At 37.1% G+C, this 22545-nt stretch overlaps 1 protein-coding gene and 1 pseudogene across 1 annotated transcript in view; both read left to right on the forward strand.

Moving 5' to 3' along the window:
* Sycp1 (synaptonemal complex protein 1) overlaps positions 1-15464 on the forward strand; it is a 106612-nt gene extending 91148 nt beyond the window's left edge. The window contains exons 28-32 of the mRNA XM_027393520.1: positions 410-466; positions 6840-7019; positions 12886-13029; positions 15155-15232; positions 15327-15464. Coding sequence (XP_027249321.1) covers positions 410-466; positions 6840-7019; positions 12886-13029; positions 15155-15232; positions 15327-15464 — 597 coding nt within the window. The remainder of the gene's footprint in view (positions 1-409; positions 467-6839; positions 7020-12885; positions 13030-15154; positions 15233-15326) is intronic.
* A 5261-nt stretch (positions 15465-20725) lies between these two features.
* Positions 20726-21972, forward strand: LOC100752615 (annotated as a pseudogene).
* Positions 21973-22545: the final 573 nt, after the last annotated feature.

Genomic DNA, 22545 nt, shown 5'->3' on the forward strand with positions numbered 1-22545 from the left:
ATCATCTTTATTTCATGTTAAAAGTTAGTTCATTATTCAAAGTATCATTGAGATATACTTTGTTAACCTCAGAGGAAAAAGATGATTGTATCTCTCATGACAGACCATGATTTGGATTTCTTTGCAACTCATTGTTGTTTAGTTACTTGTATGTGTCCCTTACTCTGTAGTTTTGTTCATATATTTCATTTTACAAGTAAGAGAGTTGAGATTCAGAACTTAAACTCACTAATAATTCCACAGATTTGCAAGAGAAAGGGAATAGAATCAAATTTGGCTAATGGCAAATAATGACTCTATAGAAATGAATTTTACTCTTCAAGAATTATTAGAAAATATTTTGACAAGTCTGCTTTATTTTGTATTGATAGTATTCATCATTACATATATAATTTGCTATTTTTAACAGGAAAAACTAAAACTTGCAAAAGAAAATACAGCTATCCTCAAAGAAAAAAAAGACAAGGTAAGAGTTGTATGTCATTCTGTTTTCTTTATAACCAATTTATTTTCAGTCCAGGATGTTGGACTAGGGCCTTGAGTGTGTTAAGCAGGTTCTGCCACTGGGGTATATCTCAGCACCAACTCATTTTTCAAACATTTATTTAGAAATAATTCTTGTAACTCATAAGAAGGAAAATAATTCAATGTCATACTATTTCATTTCCAAAATTATTTCTTGCTATATTAACTTAAAGGCATTAGCTAAAATTTTAAAAATTTGTCATTTTGTTTTGGAGACTTAGAGATGACTTCGATATAATTATTTAAAAACTTTTAATTACATTTATTCACTGTGTGTGTGTGTGTGTGTGTGTGTGTGTGTGTGTGTGTGTGTGTGTGTGCTTACCATAGTGCCTGTGTGGAGGTCAGAGGATAACTTGTGGGAGCTGGTTCTCCTTACATCATGTGTGTCCATTGGATTGGATTAAGGTTGGTAGGTTATTTGCTGAGCCATCTTGCCATACACATAAAAATAATAATAGTAATAATGATGGTGATGATGATGATGATGTTAGTAGAGCTCCTTATAGTGGAAGCAAGTTCCATTGTAGGGAAGAAGAGTTAATCCAGAGCCTCCAATTTACCAGTTTTGGGATTGAACTGTTATTTTTTTATAATGATGACATTTTCTAACAGACATTACTATTATTATAGATACATTGAAGTGAGAGACAGATTAGTCTTGGAATAGCTTTGTGACCTTGGAGTTAAAGAAAGAGAAAAAGGAAGTGTTGAATCTGTTGACAATACTTGCTGCTTTATTTTTCCAGAGACTGCACCAGACTCTTGAGATTATTATTTGAGAAATTATCATCATAATAAAATTATCCAGCAAAGTTGTAGAAGTCACTATCTGATAAAGATAAAAATATTTAATCACTGATATTTTGTAAATATAGAACATTCATATAATTAAATTATATATTGTTTCCCTAGAGATATGCTGATTCATGTTTAAATTTATAGTATACACAATTATATCTTAATGACATTTACAAAGAAGAGTCAGAGATAGGTTGATAAACAATAGTTTATTGGGGAAAAGTACTCATGGAAGGGAGCCAGTGGTCAGGTTTGCACCTGAGCAGGAGGGACCCACAAAATACTTTCTAGTCAGCTCAGCCAGGTGGAAGAGAGCCTCATGGGCACCTCCCTCTTTCTTTCTTTCTTTCTTTCTTTCTTTCTTTCTTTCTTTCTTTCTTTCTTTCTTTCTTTCTTTTTTTTTTTTTTTGGTTTTTCAAGACAGTGTTTCTCTGTGTAGCTTTGGAGCCTATCCTGGCAATCGCTCTGGAGACCAGGCTAGCCTCAAACTCACAGAGATCTGCCTGCCTCTGCCTCCTGAGTGCTAGGATTAAAGGCGTGCGCCACCAACGCCCAGCACCTCCCTCCTACCCTTGTTATATAACTGACCACACCCAAGTGTTTGTGGTCAGCTGTACCTGTGACCAGGCCCATGCGGGCGTGGTCAGAGGTACCTCTAATTAGGATTTCTCCCTACCATATCTGTTATCAGATAGACAATTCGTCATGTGCTATATCTTTTATCTGGGGAATCTGCATGTTATGTATGCTGTACAACTGAAAAAAATAATCATTGACAAATTGAAAAAAATTAACCAGGCCTTTGAGAATTATACTTTTTCCCCCTTTTTTATTTAAATTAGATTGTTTTACATGTCTATCTAAGTTCCCTCTCTCTCCCCTCCTGCCTTGCACCCCACAATCATCCTATCCCATACCCTTTCTGCTCCTCAGGGAGAGTGAGGCCTTCCATGGGGTATCTTCAGAGTCTGCCATCCTTTGAGATAGGGCCTAGGCCCACCCCCGTGTGTCTAGGCTGAGGGAGTATGTGGAATGGGCTCCCAAAATTCATTCCTATGCTAGGGATAAGTACTGATCCACTACAAGAGGCTCCATAGATTTCTGAGGACTCCTCACTGACACCCACATTCATGGGGTCTGGATCAATCCTATGCTTGTTTCCCAGCTATCATTCTGGGGACTATGAGCTCCCCCTTGTTCCGGTCAGCTGTTTCTGTGGGTTTCACCAGCCTGGTATGGACCCCTTTGCTCATCAGTCCTCCTTCTCTGCAACTGGATTTCAGTTAAGTTCAAGGTTTAGCTGTGGGTGTCTGCTTCTACTTCCACCATTGCTGGATGAAGGCTATAGGATGGCATGTAAGTTAGGCATCAATCTCATTTTCAGGGAGAGCATTTAAGGTAGCTTCTCCACTGTTGCTTTGATTATTAGCTGGGGTCATCCTTGTTGATCTCTGGACATTTTCCTAGTGCCTGATTTCTCTTTAAACCTATAATGGCTCCCTCTATTATGGTATCTCTTTTCTTGCTCTCCTCTATTCTTCGCCTTCCCCCACTCAAACTTCCTGCTCCCTCATGTCCTCCTCACCCCTCCTCTTCTTCCCTTCTCATTCTGCTAGCTCCCCCTTCTCCCCCCCTTCTTCCAATTTGCTCAGGAGATCTTGTCCCTTTCCCCTTCTCTGGGGGACCATGTATGTCTGAATTATACCATGCTAGAATATCATAGATCTAATATAATCATTCAATTGATCAAATGTTTCTGATTTTGTATAAGTTAGTTAAATTCTTTATACTTTAGTTTTCTCAATTCTTTTTTTTAAGATATTAATCAGCATATCTAATTATTATTCGGTTACATAGCAATCATAGTAATTAGGTATTGGTGGCAAACAATTCCTGTTGTAATTAGCTCAGCTAAATTACATTTTTTAAAATTTATTTATTACTTCCAGTTAGGGAACAAGCTTGTTTCACATGTAAGTCCCTTCTCCCTCTCCCTCCCCTCACCCCATCCCTCATCCCCCACCCCCAGCCTACCCCCCACTCCATCCACCCACCACTCCCCAGGCAGGGTAGGGCCCTCAACGGGGCTCTGCAAAGTCCACCAAATCTTCCTGTGCTGGTCCTGGGCCCTTCCCCATGTGTCCAGGGCCATAGTGTAACCCTTCACGTGGGATGGGCTCTCAAAGTCCCTTCTTGCACCAGGGAAAGATACTAATCCACCACCAGAGGCTCCCTGGAGTGCAGAGGCCTCCTTATTGACATCCACGTTCAGGGGTCTGGATCAGTCTTGTACTGGCCTCCCGGACAGCATCTGGGGTCCATGTGCGCTCCCTTGTTTACCATATAAGGTAAATACAACAGAGAGAATCAGTGCATGTTCTGAATCATTTGAAAATAAAATATTCAGAAAATTATGGTGTTTATGGAAATGCATATTTCTGTCATTATTTCCATTATTGTGAAGAAAGATGTACTCTACAAGGGATATGTGTGGAAAAGCCAGGATTGTCTTTTCTTTTAGACAGTCAGATAAATGGCATTTCCCTGACATGGCCACAAGGTGGTGGAACAGTGACTTTAAATTGCCTCTCTGAGATCTAGTTGGGAAAAATCTGTCCTGGAAAAGCTACAGTCTTGGGGATTCCAAATATGTCTTCTGATGAATTCAATCCAGAGAGCAGAAAAAATATGAGCTTTCAGTTATGGTATAGAAACATGTATGAAAAAGATACGGAAATGCAATTGAAAAAAAAAAAGTACCAGGCCTGTACTTCTGCATTTGGGAGGCTAAGATTGCTGCAGGTTCAAAGACAACTTGATATACATAGGTGTCCCAGATCAATTCTCATGAAAAGTCCAGAAAAATTAAAAATTCCTACCTGCTGTAAAAATGGTTATGAAGTGATAGATCATTAGCATGAGGCAATAACTGAATCATTTTCATTTAGTAGCTTGAGTTTTCTAGATAGGCAAATTTAAGCCTGGAGATGTGCTTGTAATTACCTGGCAAGATAATTAAGTACCCAGAGAAGAGAATATTATATGCTCCTACTTAAATTTTTTCTAATACTGCCTGTAGTCACTTAAATTTTAACTTTTATTTTTATTTAACATAATTTCTTTACTGATTCTTTGGGAATTTCATATCCTGTACTCCAATTCCACTCACCTCCCTGGCCACATGCCTTCAGCATGCCCACATCTGGCCCTCATGCCTTCAGTATGCCCCCAAAAGAAAATCTAAAAAAAATTTTGAAAAACCAAACCGAATAACTAAATAAATACCCTAAAAAATAAAAAAAAAACAAACAAACAAATCTTCGCTCTTCCATCTTTCCTGCCTCTTCATTACCTTTTCATTTGTTCTGGTGGCATTGGAAGCTTCAGTGTGGCATACAGTGTACTCTTTTGTACAATCAGCTTTACCTGGAAATGTTCATTGCAGTGTCACTTGTGTAGTTCAAGGTCTCTGGTTTCTGGTACACCATCATCACTGGATCCTCACGGAAACTCCTCTCAGATATACTTTGGCCACCCTGAGTCATGGAGATCCTGTGGATCTTCTTCCATAGGACCAGTCCCTTTACAAGCTCCAGCAGGTCCTAGAGGGGGGAGATGTTATGGTAGTCTAACCCAGGAACTGTGAGCCTGGGTGTTGGCTGAGATGATCACTCCAGTCCACTGGGTCACCTCCTCAGGTGACTGGCAAAGCCAGCTCTTGTATGCCATGCCATCAGGACCAGTTCCCCCTTGCCTATGTTGAGGCATGTGGTCATCTCCCCTGAATGTGGGGGCCAGCTCTTTTGCTACAGTGAAGGTCAAGACCAGCTTTCCCAGGGCCATCGAAGGGTGGGGCTGGCTCTGCATGACCCGCTAATTTCATCATGCACAGTTCCTATGGCCCCCCTTGGTAACATGAGCCACAGACATCAAACATAGACTCCAGCTGCAGCAGGACCACAGACTCAGATATGGCCCTCAGCAGCAGCTCAGACCTGGATGACATCATGCCTCTGGGTGGCAACACAAGCCACTTAGATCAGGATGGCTCTGGTGCAGCACAGCCCACAGAGACCAAGGCCACAGGTTGTGGTCCAGACCTTGGGATTCCATGTGACCTTTAGTGGTGACACAGGCCTAGGACTTCAACACAGACCCTGGCTGTGGTAGGACCACAAAGCCAGACGTAGTCCTTGGCAACAGCCAGGTCTGGAAGTTACCATTGCCCCAGGTGTCAGTACAGGCTACTCAAAAGGGCATGTCCCCATTGTGACTCTGGGACACTAACATGGCCCCAGGTGGCGGCCTAGACCCTGGGCTGTGATGGTAACAAGAACCTCAGGCCTCAACACAGACCCTGGCTGCGGTAGTGCCACAGACCCAGACTTGGCCCTCTGCTGTAGCTCTGGCCCAGTCATCACCATGGCCCTGGGTAGCAGCACAGACCACTTAGATTTGCATGGCCCCACCTTTATTTTATGTATATGGGTGTTTGTCCTTCATTCATTTCATGTCTGCACACTATGTGCTTATAATTCCCAAGAATGCCAGAAGCTCCCCTGCAGCTGGAGTTAAAATTGGTTGTGAGCTACCATGCAGGTGCTGGGAATGGAACTGGGATACTTTAGAAGAAGAACATCCAGTGCTCTTAATCGCTGAGCAAACTCTCCAGCCTTTTTTGATCACTTTTTAATCATTCACCTTATATCCCCTAGTTTAAACTCATTCTCCAAGTTAAAATTCCCAACTTTTAAAATACTGTATTTTAGTCCTGTGTGTATATGTGTATACATAAGCATATCTGTGTGTATTTCATTCTGTCAATTATTTTCCATAATTGTATTAATGGAGATGATGGTGACCAAAGAAAGAGACAAAATGGAATATGTTGTACTTGGAATTCATATAATATTCCAATAGAGTAATTATTATTACCTTTGAGGGCTTAGGATGTAACTCAGTCATAGGGGACTTCCTAGCATGTGTAAGGCTCTAGGTTTGATCCCAGTACTCACTCTCTCTCTCTCTCTCTCTCTCTCTCTCTCTCTCTCTCTCTCTCTCTCTCTCTCTCTCTCTCTCTCTCCCCTCTCTCCCCCCCTCTCTCTCCCCCTTTCTGTCTTTCTCCTGTGTGTGTGTGTGTGTGTGTGTGTGTGTGTGTGTGTGTGTTTTACTAAGAAATTTGTATAATTTACTAGGTTACATATGTAATGTATATGGAAAGAAATTACTAGCAATTTACCATGTGAATTGCTAAAGGAAGCTGAATACAAAGATAGAGTTGAGAAAATCATCAAGTTGAGTAAATTTGTAACATATTTACTCTCAAAAAATGGAGCAAATGCCATTTCTTTCAGGTTTTGTTTTTCTGAAAATTTCCCTGTAGGCATTTTTTCCTCCCTTTAAAAGATGAATGAGCCCAAAAAGCTCATTTGAGGCAAACATGGGCTTCATACTGAGAAATTATTTTAAAAAAAACAAACTAATATGGTTTTATTCATTTTTGTTCAATGTAGAAAATACAGGCATCTTTGCTGGAATCGGCGGAAACCAGTTGTCAGAAATTTGATTCTAAAACAACTCCTTCACAAAATATATCTCGGATTTCCTCATTAATGGATAGTGGCAAATCCAAAGATAACAGAGATTGTTCGAGGACATCTGCCAAAAAAATTTTATCTGCAGCATTCGTAAAGGTTGGTTGATAAATTTCCAAGGTAACAGTAACTTTTTAATAAAAAATGCTTTGGTATTATATGCCAGAGATTTGTACACATATATCCCCCCTTTTTTGCAAAGACCATTTTTTTGTGATATCAGCATGAAATGGCTTGCCTGCCTGCCTGTCTTCCTTCCTTCCTTCCTTCCTTCCTTCCTTCCTTCCTTCCTTCCTTCCTTCCTTCCTTCCTTCCTTCCTTTCTTTTTAATTTTTTGAGGCAGCATTTCTCTGTATTGCTTTGGAGCCTGTCCTGGAACTCGCTCTGTAGACCAGGCTGGCTTCAAACTCACAGAGATCCTCCTGTCTCTGCCTCCTGAGTGCTGGTAACAAAGGCGTGTACCACCAACACCTGGCCAAAATGGTTTCATTTTTTAAATCATTTTTTCTTATTTGTCCAAACTTAGTGGCATCTTGGGCAGATTCCATAACTGGCTTGTCATTTACCAATGCAAAGTCTTGGATGTGGGAGATCTGGTTCTGATTTGATGCTTTACTGGACTGCTATGGTTACCACTGGAATTGCTATTTGTTGTATATCATTTGTCCACTTTTTATTTAGTAGTCATCTTGGAGTAATTGTCATTAGCAAGATGACTCAGTTTTAGCTTCCTTCTACATGTTTACTTCTTTTGGTTTTATGGGACAGGGTCTCTTTGTAGTCTTTCCTATCTTTGCTATGTAGTCTTTGCTATGTAGACTAGGCTGGCCTTGAACTCACTGAGATTCTCCTGCCTGTGCCTGTGCCTGTGCCCCTGAAGTGCTGGGCTTAAAACACTGCACCCAGCTCACATATTTATTTAATCTGCAGGGAACTCATATAAGCTTGCCACACTAACTATAAGTGCAGAATTTTATTCTGATAACCCATCTTTTATATGCTGTCCAACTTTTTAAGTTTCCTTTACTCAGCCAGATACATGGATGGCTAAATAGATTTATTACCCAGGTTTATAACGTAAGAGAATGAGGCATTCCTATCCCAGTGTTGAAGACTGGTCTTTACAAGGACACTTTTGCAAGTTTAGGTGAAAAGTATCCGAACCTTTTTCCACTCTTTTAAATTGAATTTTTTTCTCATTTTCTTCATTTCCTTGAAATAAATGGGAAGAAGTTTTTGTTCATCATAGGGCCAGTTCTTTCACTTTTAAATAAGACACAGAGATGGATTTGGCCTCAAATATATTTCATATTCTTTATGATGTGGGTTCTTATTGACCATTCCAGCAAGAAAAAAAAATGATAAATACACACAAATATTATTCAACTTGTGAGAATTAGTCAACTTTAGTTCTAGTGTTCTTTCTCTTGTTGTGACAGAGTCTGTTATGGAGGAAAGTCAGGGCAGGAACTAAAGCAGAAGCCAAGGAGGAATGCTGATCACTGGCTTGATTTCCATTGCTTGCTCAATTTTTTCTCTCTCTCTCTCTCTTTTTTTTAAATTTAAATAAGAAACAATTTTGTTTTACATGTCAATCCCAGTTCCCTCTCCCTCCCCTTCTCCCCTGCCCCCCATCAACACCCATTTTCTTTTCTTATACAACTCAGACCCACCTGCCCAGGGTGGCAGTCTTCCAGTGGACTGAACTTTCTCACATCAATCAAGAAATTGATGCACAGACTTGCCTATAGTCCAATCTTATGGAGGAATTTTCTTGATTGAGGTTCCCTCTTTCTAGATCACTCTAGTGTGTGTCAAGTTGACAACTAACCAGCCAGCATGACTATAAAGCTTAGAAAAGACTTTATGTTAAATTACTCATAACCACATTGTTTAAAATGTGAAACAATATTAAAGAAAGCTTCACTTTAAAAATTTAATTGAAATAATTCTAAGAAAAAATACAGATCTTAATTATTCACCTTAAATTAAACCAAACACAACTTTGTAACCAAGACTCAAATTAAAATAGAGTTTTACTGTTATTTCAGAAAAGCTCTAATCACTAGTCCTTCCAAGATAATCTTAACTCCTCATGTAGCAATACTCTTTATCTGTATTTCTTTTATTGAATATTCTGTTTATTAGGTTATCTATGTTGACGCTTAAAGTTACAGACCATTTTTACATATATAATATTCTAGTGTGTGATTGTGTTACAGTTTTTTGATCAATTGTGTTAATGAATATTGGATAGTTTTCAGGTTAGATTTTTATGAAAAGTCTTGTTGTAAAATTCTAGTACCTGACATACACACTTTAGTTATGTATGTATAAAGGGATGAAATTGCTAAATTGTGGAGATATATGTATTTTAGTATATACTGCCACTCATTTTTTTAGTAATTAGATCAATTTAAAGAATTTGCATTGTTCCTGGAGTTAATGAGCATTCCAATGACACTATATTCTTAGTCTTTTCATTCTAGTCATTCTAGTGGATGTAGTTATTTTTTTTTAATTAACTGCCATTGATTTTGTATTTTCAGAAACTTGCTAAGGTAACATATGGAAATTCTGTGTATCTTTCATCCAGGTTTCCCCACATCATGACACATTTTTTAAAATCAAAAAGCTTACATTAGTATATTACTTATACTAGTATATTAGTATATTACTAAACTTGAGCTTTTACATGGATTTTACAGGTTTTTCATCTTTTCTATTTAAAATACAAGTAATGTACCAATTGCATTAAATTGTCATATTCTTTGCCTTTTTTGTTTTTATAGAGACAGAGTTTTGTACTGTAGCCACAACTAGCTTTATATTTGATATGTAACCTGAGCTGGCCTTAAATATATTTGAGTGCTGGGAGTATAGTTGTGAGCCATCATGCCTGGCTTCTTGATCTTAATTTTTTTTTAAGGTTCAGTATTTTACTTATTAGTGAAATTAAATCATGGGACCTTTTACCCCCCTACCCCCACCCCAAATCACAATTATAATTTGTTATTTAACATAGAATATAATTTTATAAAAATTTCATATGTACATACTTAATTATTTGTTAGAGGGTATTTGTTTGCATTTGAAACTTATGATCAAGACTTTTCATTAATTCAAATCATGGAATAAGGGACTGATATTTTTAAGTATAATGTAAAATCTCAAATCAAGAAAGAACAAACAAATTTGCTTGATCTTGATTTTTAATGGAGGCATTTGTAGCTACAGTTTTTCTTCCAAGCATTGGTTTTACTATATCCTATAGATTTTCTTTTCTTTTTTCTTTTTCTTTTCTTTCTTTCTTTTTTTTTTTTTTTTTTTTTGCCTTTTCGAGACAGGGTTTCTCTGTGTAGCTTTGGAGCCTATCCTGGCACTCGCTCTGGAGACCAGGCTGGCCTCAAACTCACAGAGATCTGCCTGCCTCTGCCTCCCGAGTGCTGGGATTAAAAGCGTGCACCAACAATGCCTGGCCTATCCTATAGATTTTCTTATGTTATGTTTTCAAGCTTCCTTTAACTCTTTTTTTAATTTTAATTTTTGATTTTTTTGAGACAGGGTTTCTCTGTATAGCCCTGGTGCCCTGGGACTTGCTCCATAGCAAGTTAGCAAGGTTAGCCTCAGATTCAGATCTGCCTGTCTCTGCTTCCTGGGTGCTAGTATTGAAGGTGTGCACTACCATGTCTGGGTCTTGTAACTCTTCTTAACCCATTAGATATTTATTATATGCTATATATATTTCCTTAATATCCATTTGATTACATTATAGAATCTTTAAACATTGTTTCCTTATTGTCTGCTTAGCTGATCTACTAATTAGTAAAAGTGTAAATTTGAATTCACTATTTTTCCTGGTTATGAGCTCATGTGTTTGGGGGGAGTCTGCTTGTCTGCTTATAACATATTTTAATAGACTGAGTTCTTAAAAATGCCATTGTTTATCTTAATACAATTCATTACTTTCTACCTTTAACTGCTAATCTCTTTGCTATTAGACTTAAAGTTTGCCTTTAGTGAGCAGCATACAATTCACATCTTTTCCACATTGTTTATTCTACTAGTCTTTGTTCTTTGATTAGAGTGATTATTGACATTGAATTAATTACTGAGATGGTAGAAAGTACTTCCATCATTTTGTTGCTTGTGCTAAATCTTATACCTATTTTTTTTTCTTGTATCTCTCCTAGGTTAAGTAGATACTTTTTAGAGTGAAATCTTAGTTTTGAGGTTTTTACTGTTTTTAGAGTCATTGCTTGATGGTACTTTAACAGTTATAACACCTTAAATTAAAATTATTTAATTTGAATTAGTATTAATGTAATTTCAACAGTGTTGAAAAATTTGCTCCAATATAGTTTTATTCCCTTTCTCCTCTTTTATTATGTCATTTTTAGGTAAACCATATGTTGATATATTATAGGCATTATATAGCATTACAATTGTTACTTTGTGTTTAAAATCAGATAGGAATATAAATAAACTTATTTATTAATAAGTAATTTCATACTTTTTCATACAAATAAAATTCACACTTTTATGGTTTGCTATACAGTTGTCTTCACCCTAGTATCTTGAATTTCTTCTTGTGGATTTGAAGCTAGCGTCCTTTCATTTTAGACTAAAGGGTCTCACTTTAGTACTTCTTGTATGAAAAACCTATGAGTGACAAGTTCTTTATCTAGAAATTATATATTTGTTATACTATATTATATATTAGTTATTAATACTTCACATTAATACATTATATATTAAGTTCTCTTTCATTTTGAAGGATATTGTTACTGGTGATTGGGGTCTGGGCCTGGTGTTTCTAAGTTCGTGGCCTCTTATCCAAATAATTTAAAACAAGGCCTCATACAGATTTACAAAATAAGCCAGGTAATCTTATTTGAAGAAAGGTGATATTGCAAGTTATAGAGGGATTCATTGTCAAGAATGACAGTGGGGCACATGAGTGAAAGTAGTCAAGAGTCTAATTATTGTTAAGGTTACTCCCCATGTAATTATTTTTTAACAGTTGTAAATTATTTCACTTGTTAATTCTGAAGAGAATAGTTCATTTAACAATTAGCGAAATACTATGTCAAAAATATTGTAAGGCAGTAAAATACATATTATATTGCATTGTCTATGTATGGGAACATTATGACGTGTATAGATGTTTACAAAGTGGAGTCAGAGATAGGTTGATAACCGGTAGTTTATTGGGGAAAAGTTCTCATGCAAGGGAGCCAGGGACCAGGTTTGCACCTGAGCAGGACAGACCCAGAAATGCTTCCCAATCTGCTCAGCCAGGAGAAAGAGAGCCTCATGGGCACCTCCCTCCTTCTTAAACCCTTGTTACATAACTCTGACCATGCCCAATTGGGCGTGGTTCCTGTGACCAGGCCCAAGCAGGCATTGTCAGCGGTAACTCTAATTGAGGTTTCTCCCTACAGAAGTATACTGGATGAATCATGAAAAATTATAAATATTTTAGCTTTATACATCATAGTGATCCATCCAGCAAATTAGAATCTGTACCATCATATATGTGTGTCTTTATGTTCATCTTACCTGTAAAAAATTGACTGATGATAGTGGTAAAGCAATGATGAGTTAAATTGCATCCTGCTCCTAAGATGTTTGCTTATTTCAAGTTTTGCTTCCTCTGGCAAGTCTTCCAAAGTCAACCAGTAGTAAACAGTCTATACATAAGCAACTTTACAAGTTTTGAATATCAGTAAAATACTTTATCAGAAGGTTAACTTTTAGAAAACTTTAAGAACGTTGTTTACAATAATGGCCATTTCCATAGTTTCAAAAAAGATGCAAGTTATTGATAATGACCAGTCTTCCTCTACTGGAACTTCTCCCTGTCATATACTCTACATGGACACATGAGAACCCCCCCCCCCCCGATGGTTATAGGCGTTACCATATTAAGCACTTATGTATGGTTCTTTTTATTTTTGCACAGGAATATACAGTGAAGACACCAACTAAAATGCAAATATATCAAAGAGAAAACAAATATTTACCTACTGGAAGAAGTAATAAAAAGAGAAAAGCAGTCTTTGACTTTGAGGTTAATTCAGATAGTTCGGAAACTACTGATCTCTTGGTAAAAATATTATAAAGAACCAGCATTTTTACTTGCTTATATTATTACTTGTGTTATTTCTTGATATAAATGTATAGCATATGTGCATAGTTATCTATCATTGTGATAATGAAATACAACAAAACTGGCACAACACAGAATCATATGTTTTCATGTCATTTGACAGACATTAAAGTTCAAACAATTCATTTCTAAATTTCTGAAAGCATGATACTTAAAACACACCGTCTCATATACTTGGCATATGAGATGACTAATCATTGTCTTGTTTTCCAGAAAAATATTATGAAGTTTTTCTACATTTAAATCATAGAAGTAGAATTGATATTTTAATAGTTTCACAACCAAATTTGTTATTAAGGGTCTCATCTTTTTTGTGTTATTTGTTGCTTTATTTTATACCACTAATGATTGATATTTATGTTACGGTATTGATTGGCAACTGTAACATTCTGTCACTCCTAAGGAGTAATGTAGTAAGGATAGCATGTTTAAGGAAGCTACTTCCCCTACTATTTATAGGAATGTTTACTTTAATTTACGAATACCAATACTTTCTTAAAGGATCATCAAAGTTAAAAAATTAAATGTAGAATGACTTAAGAGACTATACTAAATTGAGCAATAAACCTTATTTATCCTTTGTGACAAAATTCTGGTTAAAGTCAACTGTTCCATTATTTCATTTCACTTCTTTTTTTCCTTCATTTTTTCTTTTTCTTTTCTTTTCTTTTCTTTTTTTTTTTTTTTTGAGAATGATCTTTCTATATAGACAGCTATCTAGCTGTCCTAGAACTTACTATGTAGATCATGCTGGCCTTGAACTCACAGAAATCTACCTACCTCTGCCTCCCTGTTTCATTATTTTCACTTAAAACTAAAGGCTATTATTGTTTAGGAGCCTCTAATTTGTTGTTTTGGAATACTGAGTAGTTGAACATTAGAACCCTGTTATTGAAGTAAACATATGGAGTCCCAGAATCCTACAGATAATGATTAACATCTTAATAATTAAAATTATGAACTAGGACCTATTTAAAATGTTTCCTGTAGATTATTTGAATTGTTTACTACAACATTTTCATTCTATAAAAGAGTCGAGAATGTTGTCATTTTTGTTTTATAGTTGAGGAAACTAAGTTCCTTTTATAAGATCATAATACCATAAGGCATGAAACAAAAGTTTGCATACAGGTTGGTACCATAGCTATGGAAGTCATTATATGTAATATCTTCCAGTGAAAAATGTAGTCCAGAAAAATGCAAATGTAATAAGAATGGCTAGAAATAGCCTGGATTTTGGAGGTAAAGATCCAATGTTTTAATTTCTGCTATATTTCTAGCAGAGTGATCTTGGCCAATTTTTTAGCTACTGTGATACTCAAAAAATGACTTTAAATTATTTCATTTTCATTTTTAAAAGAGTTGCATGGGCAAGGTTATAGGTCAGTGGTAGTGTTTGTCTAGTATTATTGTACTAGTTTTAATCCCCAGCACTGAAAAAATTTGGGAAATTAAAATAAATAAAATTATTGTGCATGACCTTGAGAACATTGTAAAGTGGGATGTACCTGGAACCTCTGTCTCCTAGGCAACAATTATGCTCGAAGAAATGAAATGAAATAACTGTTTTGTAACTCTGGAATCTTATTTCAATTCCTGTATATTCCAAAGGAAATATTGGCTGGCAATTTTTTTTTTTGTCTAGTTCAGCCTTACACCCCAACCAACCCACAGAGTTGTAGCAGACAGCCACAGTTGTGTTTTTGGTATAGCTTTCTAAAGTTTTGCACACAATATGTACTTTTCTTTCAAATCTCAAAGTGCAAGTGTTACAAGCCCTATTTCCCTTTTTATCTTCTCTTCATCTTTCTTTCTTTCTTTCTTTCTTTCTTTCTTTCTTTCTTTCTTTCTTTCTTTCTCTCATTCTCTCTCTCTTTCTTTCTTTCTTTCTTTCTTTCTTTCTTTCTTTCTTTCTTTCTTTCTTTCTTTCTCTCTGCTAACCCTCCTTCTGTACTTCTACTTGCTCTTCTTCTCAGTCTACTTATAGGTGTTGTGTTGACAAAATTTTACTAATATAAGATTGATGATAACTGTAATATTGCATTTTTGTGTTTTTCTGCAGAGCATGGTTTCAGAGGAAGAGATATCAAATAGACTTTACAGTAATAATTCACCAGATTCTCATCTAACCCCCAAACAGGTAACTTTTAAATTTTATTTCAGAAAGCAAAATATAAAAGCTGATTTCTTTTTAAAAAATATTAAGATACTGTTTTACTTTATTTTGTATTTAGACTCCTTTATCACTATCAACTCCTGAAACTTTTGTGACGCTTGGAAGTGTGAGAAAAATGAGAGAGGACCGTTGGGCAACAATTGCTAAAATTGATAGGAAAAGAAGACTAAAGGAAGCAGAAAAGTTATTTGCTTAATTTCACGAAATCAATGCTGATTGTAGAGTCTAATAACATTAAATGTTTAATTATTTTATTATTTACCAGAGAACCAAACTGTACTCAGGAATTTAGACTTTAAAATACTTGCATAAACAATTTGTGTTCATGTTATTAAATTTTTGGTTTAAATATAAGATAAGTATATGTTATCTGAAATTTTAAATTATATTCAGATAATTACGTTTTGTTGCTTTTACTTGCTATGGATATTAAAGTTCCAAGTTTTTTAACTTGAGCTTTTGATTATTAGAAATGCATTATTGAGATTTATAATTTATTCTTTACTATTAAAATATTTTGGATGCAAACAACTATTTTTTATTGATTCTTTGAGAGTCTTTGATCATTATAATTTTTGAGAAAAGGGAATGATAAATTATATTAAATGTTTCTCAGAGATACAATGAAATTGATGGGAGACCATTGGTAATTTTTCCAGTAATTTTCAGTAATTCCAGACATTCCATCTGGGAAATGGAATGTCAATTAAAAGTGCTTCCATCAGATTGCTTGTAGGCAAGTCTGTAGGGCATTTTCTTGATTAATGATTGATCTGGGAGGTCCCAGCTCACTGGGGGCAGCCCACCCCTGGGCATATGGTCTTGGGTCATATGAGAAATCAGGCTGAGCAAACAATGGAGAGCAAACCGGTAAGGAGCACTCTATCATGGTCTCTGCTTCAGTTTCTACCTCCAGGTTCCTACTTTGAGTTGCCCTCAATTTCCCTTCATGATGGACTACAAGCTATAAGGTGAAATAAATCTTTTTCTTCCAATGTTGCTTTTGGTCATAGTCTTTTTGTTGTTGTTTGTTGGTTTATGTTTGTTTTTCGAAGCAGGTTTTCTATGTATTGCCTGGGAGCCTGTCCTGGAACTCGCTCTGTAGACCAGGCTGGCTTCGAACTCACAGAGATCCTATCACCTGCCTCTGCTTCCCAAGTGCTGGCATTAAAGGCCTGCGTCACCAGTGCCTGGCTTTGGTCATAGTCTTTATCACAGCAATAGAAACCAAACTAAGACAATAATAGAGGAGTTAAGGCCATTTACTATGAGTGAGTACAAGGGTGAAAATGTTGAAGATTGAGAGAAGAGTGGGTATGAAGGATTTTAAGGAGGGAAGTAAATGGACTTTATGTAAAAAATGAACATAAAATAGTTTTGGAGCTGTGTACAAATAATAATTATGGTATAATGGAACATATAGTCCTCTTAAGGGGTAGACTTTTTTTTGGTAGGAAAGGCTAGACAAGAGAAAAATTTAGAAATTCTGTAATGTTATAGAAGTTATGTTCCAGACTCCGAAGATCCCCTATGGAAGGCCTCACCCTCCCTGGGGACCAGAAAGGGTATGGGATAGGTAGGGTGTTAGTGGGATGTAGGGGAGAAGGGGAGGGAGAGGGAACTGGGATTGACATGTAAAACAATCTTGTTTCTAATTTAAATTAAAAAATGGAAAAAAGTTATGTTCCTTCAATTCATGTAACTATAGATACTTGGATAATTTAGTTATGATGTTAGAATTTCTGATATCTTTTTTTGTTGTTTGTTTTTGTTTTTTCGAGACAGGGTTTCTCTGTGTAGCTTTGGAGCCTATCCTGGCACTTGCTCTGGAGACCAGGCTGGCCTTGAACTCACAGAGATCTGCCTGTCTCTGCCTCCCGAGTGCTGGGATTAAAGGCGTGCACCACCAACACCCGGCTGAATTTCTGATATCTTTAATTAAAGCTTCATAATTAGTCCCCCACACAACAACTTTTGAGGATTAAATAAATCTTTAAAATATGATATTTAGTTTAACTTAAAGTTTTTATTTTAAGAATTTAATTTGAGTACTATATTTAGATTATTGCTACTCTGTGCTTCCTGCTCCAACTCATCCCATGTTCCCTCCTTCCTTCTCAAATTCATGACCTTTTCTTTAATTCCTACTGACACACACACATGGGCACACGTGCACGCACACGCGCACGCGCACACACACACACACACATACACACACCTGAATCCATTTAGTGTTGCTTATACATACAAGTGTTTAAGGCTGACCACTTTGGATTGGATAATGTATTAGTGGCTCATCTCTGGAGAAGATTGATTCTTTCTCTCTCAGCAGTCATTGATTTCCTGTAGCTCTGTATTTAGGTGTGGGACCCTGTGAAATTTTTCCCCATCCACATTGGGATATCACCTGGTGTCATTATGCCAGTCTTGTTTAGGTAACCATATTGCTGAAATTTTATGGGTGCAGGTTCCTTGTCATGTCTAGAAGACTATTTCACAGTTGTCATTCTGGTTCTCTGGCTCTTACAATGTTTTTTGCTGGCCCTTACAGTGTTTCTGCCCCCTCTTCCACTATTTTACCTGATCCCTAAGTGTTTGTGATGACTAATCATGGTTATCATCTTGACTACATAAGTGATTAACTGTGGGGCTCAGGATGCTGGGCACTCCAGTGGGGAATTTTTTAAGAATCAGATAATTTGAAACAGGAAGACCCACATTGAATCTGGGATAAACCTCTGGTGGCTATAAAAACATGAAAGAAAGAAACTGCATTTTGCTTGCTTGCCCTCACTTTCACTGGCAAGTTTATTTATTCTGTTGCTGCCAACTTCTTCAGGATTTTAACTTAGACTGAAGACATCATCATCATGGATTGAATTACTTCCACATTCTCTGCATTTCCATTATTGTTAGACTACCCAGACCACATCCTATAAACCAGCCTAATAAACTACATTTTAATATATATTCTATCAGTTCTGTTCCAATAGAGAGCCCTGATTCCTAGGGCTTTAGGAGTTTCCTAGGGGGAATCTTTGAGATCTCTTATGCATGGAATTGTGTTACCTACGAGTAAGGACACTTTCCCTTTTCTTTTTGTACCCTTTTTATTTTCTTGTCTTAGTGTTCAGGCTAGATACAATACTGAATAGGAGTAGTAAAAATGGACACCCTTATGTTCCAGATTTTTTTTCTTTTTTTAAATTTAAATTAGAAAGAAGTTCTTTTACATGTCAATCTCAGTTCCCTCTCCCTCCCCTCCTTCCCTGTCCCCACTGACCCCCCTATTCCAAGGGTGAGGCCTTCCATGGGGATCTTCAAAATCTGTCATATCATTTGGATCAGGGCCTAGACTCTCCCCAGTGTGTCTAGACTGTGAGCAAGTATCCCTCTATATGGAGAGGGCTCCCAAAGTTCATTTGTGTACTATGGGTAAACACTGATCCACTACCAGTGGCCCCATAGATTTTCCAGATCTCCAAACTGACTTCCTCCTTCAGGGGGTCTGGAACAGTCCTATGCTGGTTTCCCAGCTATCAGTCGGGGGTCCATGAACAACCCCTTGTTCAGGTCAGCTGTTTCTGTGGGTTTCTCCAGCCTGTCATCACTCCTCCCTCTGCAACTGGATTCCAGAGTTCAGCTCAGTGTTTAGCTGTGGGTGTCTGTGTCTGCTTCCATCAGCTACTGGATGAAGGCACCAGGAAGACATATAAGGTAGTCATCAATTTCATTATTGGAGAAGGGCTTTTAAGGTAGCCTCTTGACTATTGCTTAGATTGTTAGTTGGAGTCAACCTTGTAGGTCTCTGGACATTTCCCTAGTGTCAGAATTCTCTTTAAACCTATAATGACTCCCTCTATGATGGTATCCCTTTTCTTGCTCTCCTCCATTTCTCACCTAGCTAGATCTTCCTGCTCCCTCAAGTCCTCCTCTCCCCTATGTTCCAGATCTTAATGGAAATGTTTTTAGTATTTCTCCTTTTAACATGATGATGGCTATTGTTTGTTACAGGTAGCCTTTATTACCTGTTGAGATATGTTTCCTCCTTCCCTAGTCTTTCAGGATTTTTATCATGGAGAAATGTTATCAAAGACCTTTTTGGCATCACATGAAATGATAATGTGATTTCTGTTCTTGGATGGATTGTGTTTATTGATGTATGTGGAACCATCTCAGCATCTCTAGGGTGAAACCAACTTGATTGTAGCAAATGATTTTTTTTTTCTGAGGCAGGATTTCTTTGTATTGCTTTTGAGCCTGTCCTGGAACTCGATCTGTAGACCAGGCTGGCCTCGAACTCACGGAGATCCACTTCCTCTGCCTCCCAAGTGCTGGTACTAAAGGTGTGCATCACCAACGCCCTGAGTATGGAAAGATTCCTTTGGATGTGTTCTTGAATTGGTTTGAAAGTGTCTTATTGATAATTTTTATGTCAGTGTTCATTGAGGAGATTGGTGTATAATACTCTTTTTGTTTGCTGTTGGATCTTTATCCGATATTAGGTTTAATTCCGGCTTTGTAAAAAAGAGTTTAGAAATGTTTTTTCCATTCTATTTTACAGAATAATTTGAGTTGTCTTGGTATTAGTTCTTTGAAGATCTGGTGGAATTCTGTACTGACTCCATTAAGACTTGGGCTTTTGTTTTGATATTTTAAGTTATTGCTATAACCTCATTTTCTATAGAAGCTTAATTTTTTATTTCATGTTGTATTTAAATTTTGTATGTCACATGAATCTAGAAATTGATCCATTTTTAGATTTTTAAATTTAGTGAAATATAAAATTTTAAAGTATGCCCCTAATGATTCTCTGAATTCCCTTAGTGTCTGTTGTTAATCTCACTTTCAATCTCTAATTTTATTAATGTGGGTCTTTTCTCTTTTCTGGTTAATTAGGCTAAGGATTTTCAATGTTATTATTTTAAATGACCAATTCTTTGTTTCATTGATTCTTTTTATTGTTTTTTTTTGTTTTATTAATTTCTTCCCTAATCTCCATTATTTCTCTGTATATTGCTTTTTGTTTTTCTGATGCTTTAAGATTCATTACCAGTTGTTCGTTTGGAATCTTTCTGCTTAAAAAAATTATTGTATTGTTTTTATGGGTGTTTTATGTGTATAGTGCTCAAGGAGGCCAGAAGAGGGTATCAGATCCCTTGGTACTGGAGTTACAGATGGTTATCAACCATGTCGGATCTCTCTTGATTTTTGAATGTAGTTATTTAGAGCTTGTCTTAATTACATCTCTATTGTTTTGACAAAACACCATGACCAAGGCAACTTATAGAAGAAAGTCTTTATTGGGGGTTTGCTTATAGTTTCAGAGAGTTAAGAGTCCATGGCCATCATGATGGGAAATATGGCAGCAGGCAGGCAGGAATGGTGCTGCAACAGTTTCTGAGATATAATTGAGGCAACAACTATCAGGTAGAAAGAGAAAAAAGCTAACTGGAAATGGTGTGGGCCCTTGAAACCTCAAGCCCTACCCCAAGTAACACCCTTTTCAAGGAGGCTAGACCTTCTAATTCTTCCCAATAATTCCACCAACTATGGACTAAGTATTTAAGCATATGAGTCTATGGGACCATTCTCATTCAAACTACCACATTGCACTCCCTAACCACCATGGGCTCATGACCATATCATAATACAAAATGCATTTAACCTAACTTAAAAACTCCATAGTCTTTAACAGCTTCAACACAGTTTAAAAGTCCAAAGTCCCTTCTGAGACTCAAGGCAAGCTCTGAATTGTAACCCTCTGTAAATAAAAAACAAAAATCATACTTCCAACATACAATGGTACAGAACATACATTGCCCTTTGAAAGTGAGGGAAGGGGAGCACATTGAGGAAATACGGGACCAAAGCAAGACCGAAACCCAGCAGGGCAAACTCCAAATCCTATAGCTCTGATGTCAAAGAGATAAGATGACCCTTCCCTTCCTGCTTTGCTAACTGCAACACACTTCTCTCTCTCGGGTTGGTTCCATTCCCTGTGTGCATCTTGTGGGCCAATACCTCATGACTCTGCCACCTCCAAAATTCTGGGGTCTCCAATGCAATCCAGGCTTCACTTTTACATCTTCATGCAATGGCCTCTTTCAGCCTCCATACAGGGACTCACCTGCCACATGCGTGGCCTCAGAGGCTTTCCTTAATTACAGAGGAGGATTCCACAACTACTTTACTTCTATATTCTTCATGACTGTAAAGCCAGAACATATAGCCTATGCTGCTAAGTTCTGCAGCATGCTTGCAGTGGAACCTGGCCCTCTCCGTTATTTACATTTTCATAAATTTGGTTTGTTATTGCTCTATAGGAACAGATATTTCCTTAAGCCTTTTCTTTTTTACAAGGTCAGGGGTCTAAGTTTATTTGAAAAGCTAAGGAGACACCATTTGTCCCCATTGGAATGGCAGGGTTTGCAGCAATCGTTGTGTATGGGCTATACAAACTGAAAAGCAGGGGAAATACGAAGATGTCCATTCACCTGATCCACATGCGTGTGGCCGCCCAGGACTTCGTGGTTGGAGCCATGACTCTTGGTATGGGCTATTCCATGTTTAAGGAATTCTGGGCCAAGCCTAAGCCTTAGAAGACAAGCTGCTGCCTTGGTCTGAGAAGTGCTTGCTTAGTTAGACGTCTCATATTGAGGTTACATGTTTGTGTCTACAATAAATAACATGGATTTAGACAAAAAAAATAAATTATAGGATTAGCTGGAGTTCTCACCTTTAGAACTCCCCCCTTCATTCCACTTCTCCTTATATCTTCCAGAACAAAACATGCCTCCAACATTAAATTTCTTAATGCTTGTTATTTTTTCTCAAACATTTCTTTTTGCCCAACTTTTTCATTGTAAATCTACAGAAATATGATTGCTAATAGCCAAACAACAGAGCCAATATTAGTCTGTCTTGAAATTTCCTTTCAAGACAAAAGGATAGCCTACAGAATGGGAAAAGTCCTTCACCAACTTCACATTTGATAGAGGGCTGATCTCCAAAATATGTAAAGAACTCAAGAAACTAGGCATCAAAAGACAAAATAATCTAATTAGAAACGGGGTACAGATCTAAACATAATTCTCAACAGAAGAGTCACAAATGACTGAAAGACATCTAAAGAACTGCTCAACATCCTTAGGCACCAGGGAAATGCAAATCAAAACAACTTTGAGATACCATCTTATACCTGTCAGATGGCTAAGATCAAAAACACTGAGGACAGCTTATGTTGGAATAAGGGAAACACTCCTCTACTGCTGGCG

The sequence above is a fragment of the Cricetulus griseus genome (genome assembly GCF_003668045.3).
Source record: "Cricetulus griseus strain 17A/GY chromosome 1 unlocalized genomic scaffold, alternate assembly CriGri-PICRH-1.0 chr1_0, whole genome shotgun sequence".
NCBI classification, from domain to species: Eukaryota; Metazoa; Chordata; class Mammalia; order Rodentia; family Cricetidae; genus Cricetulus; species Cricetulus griseus.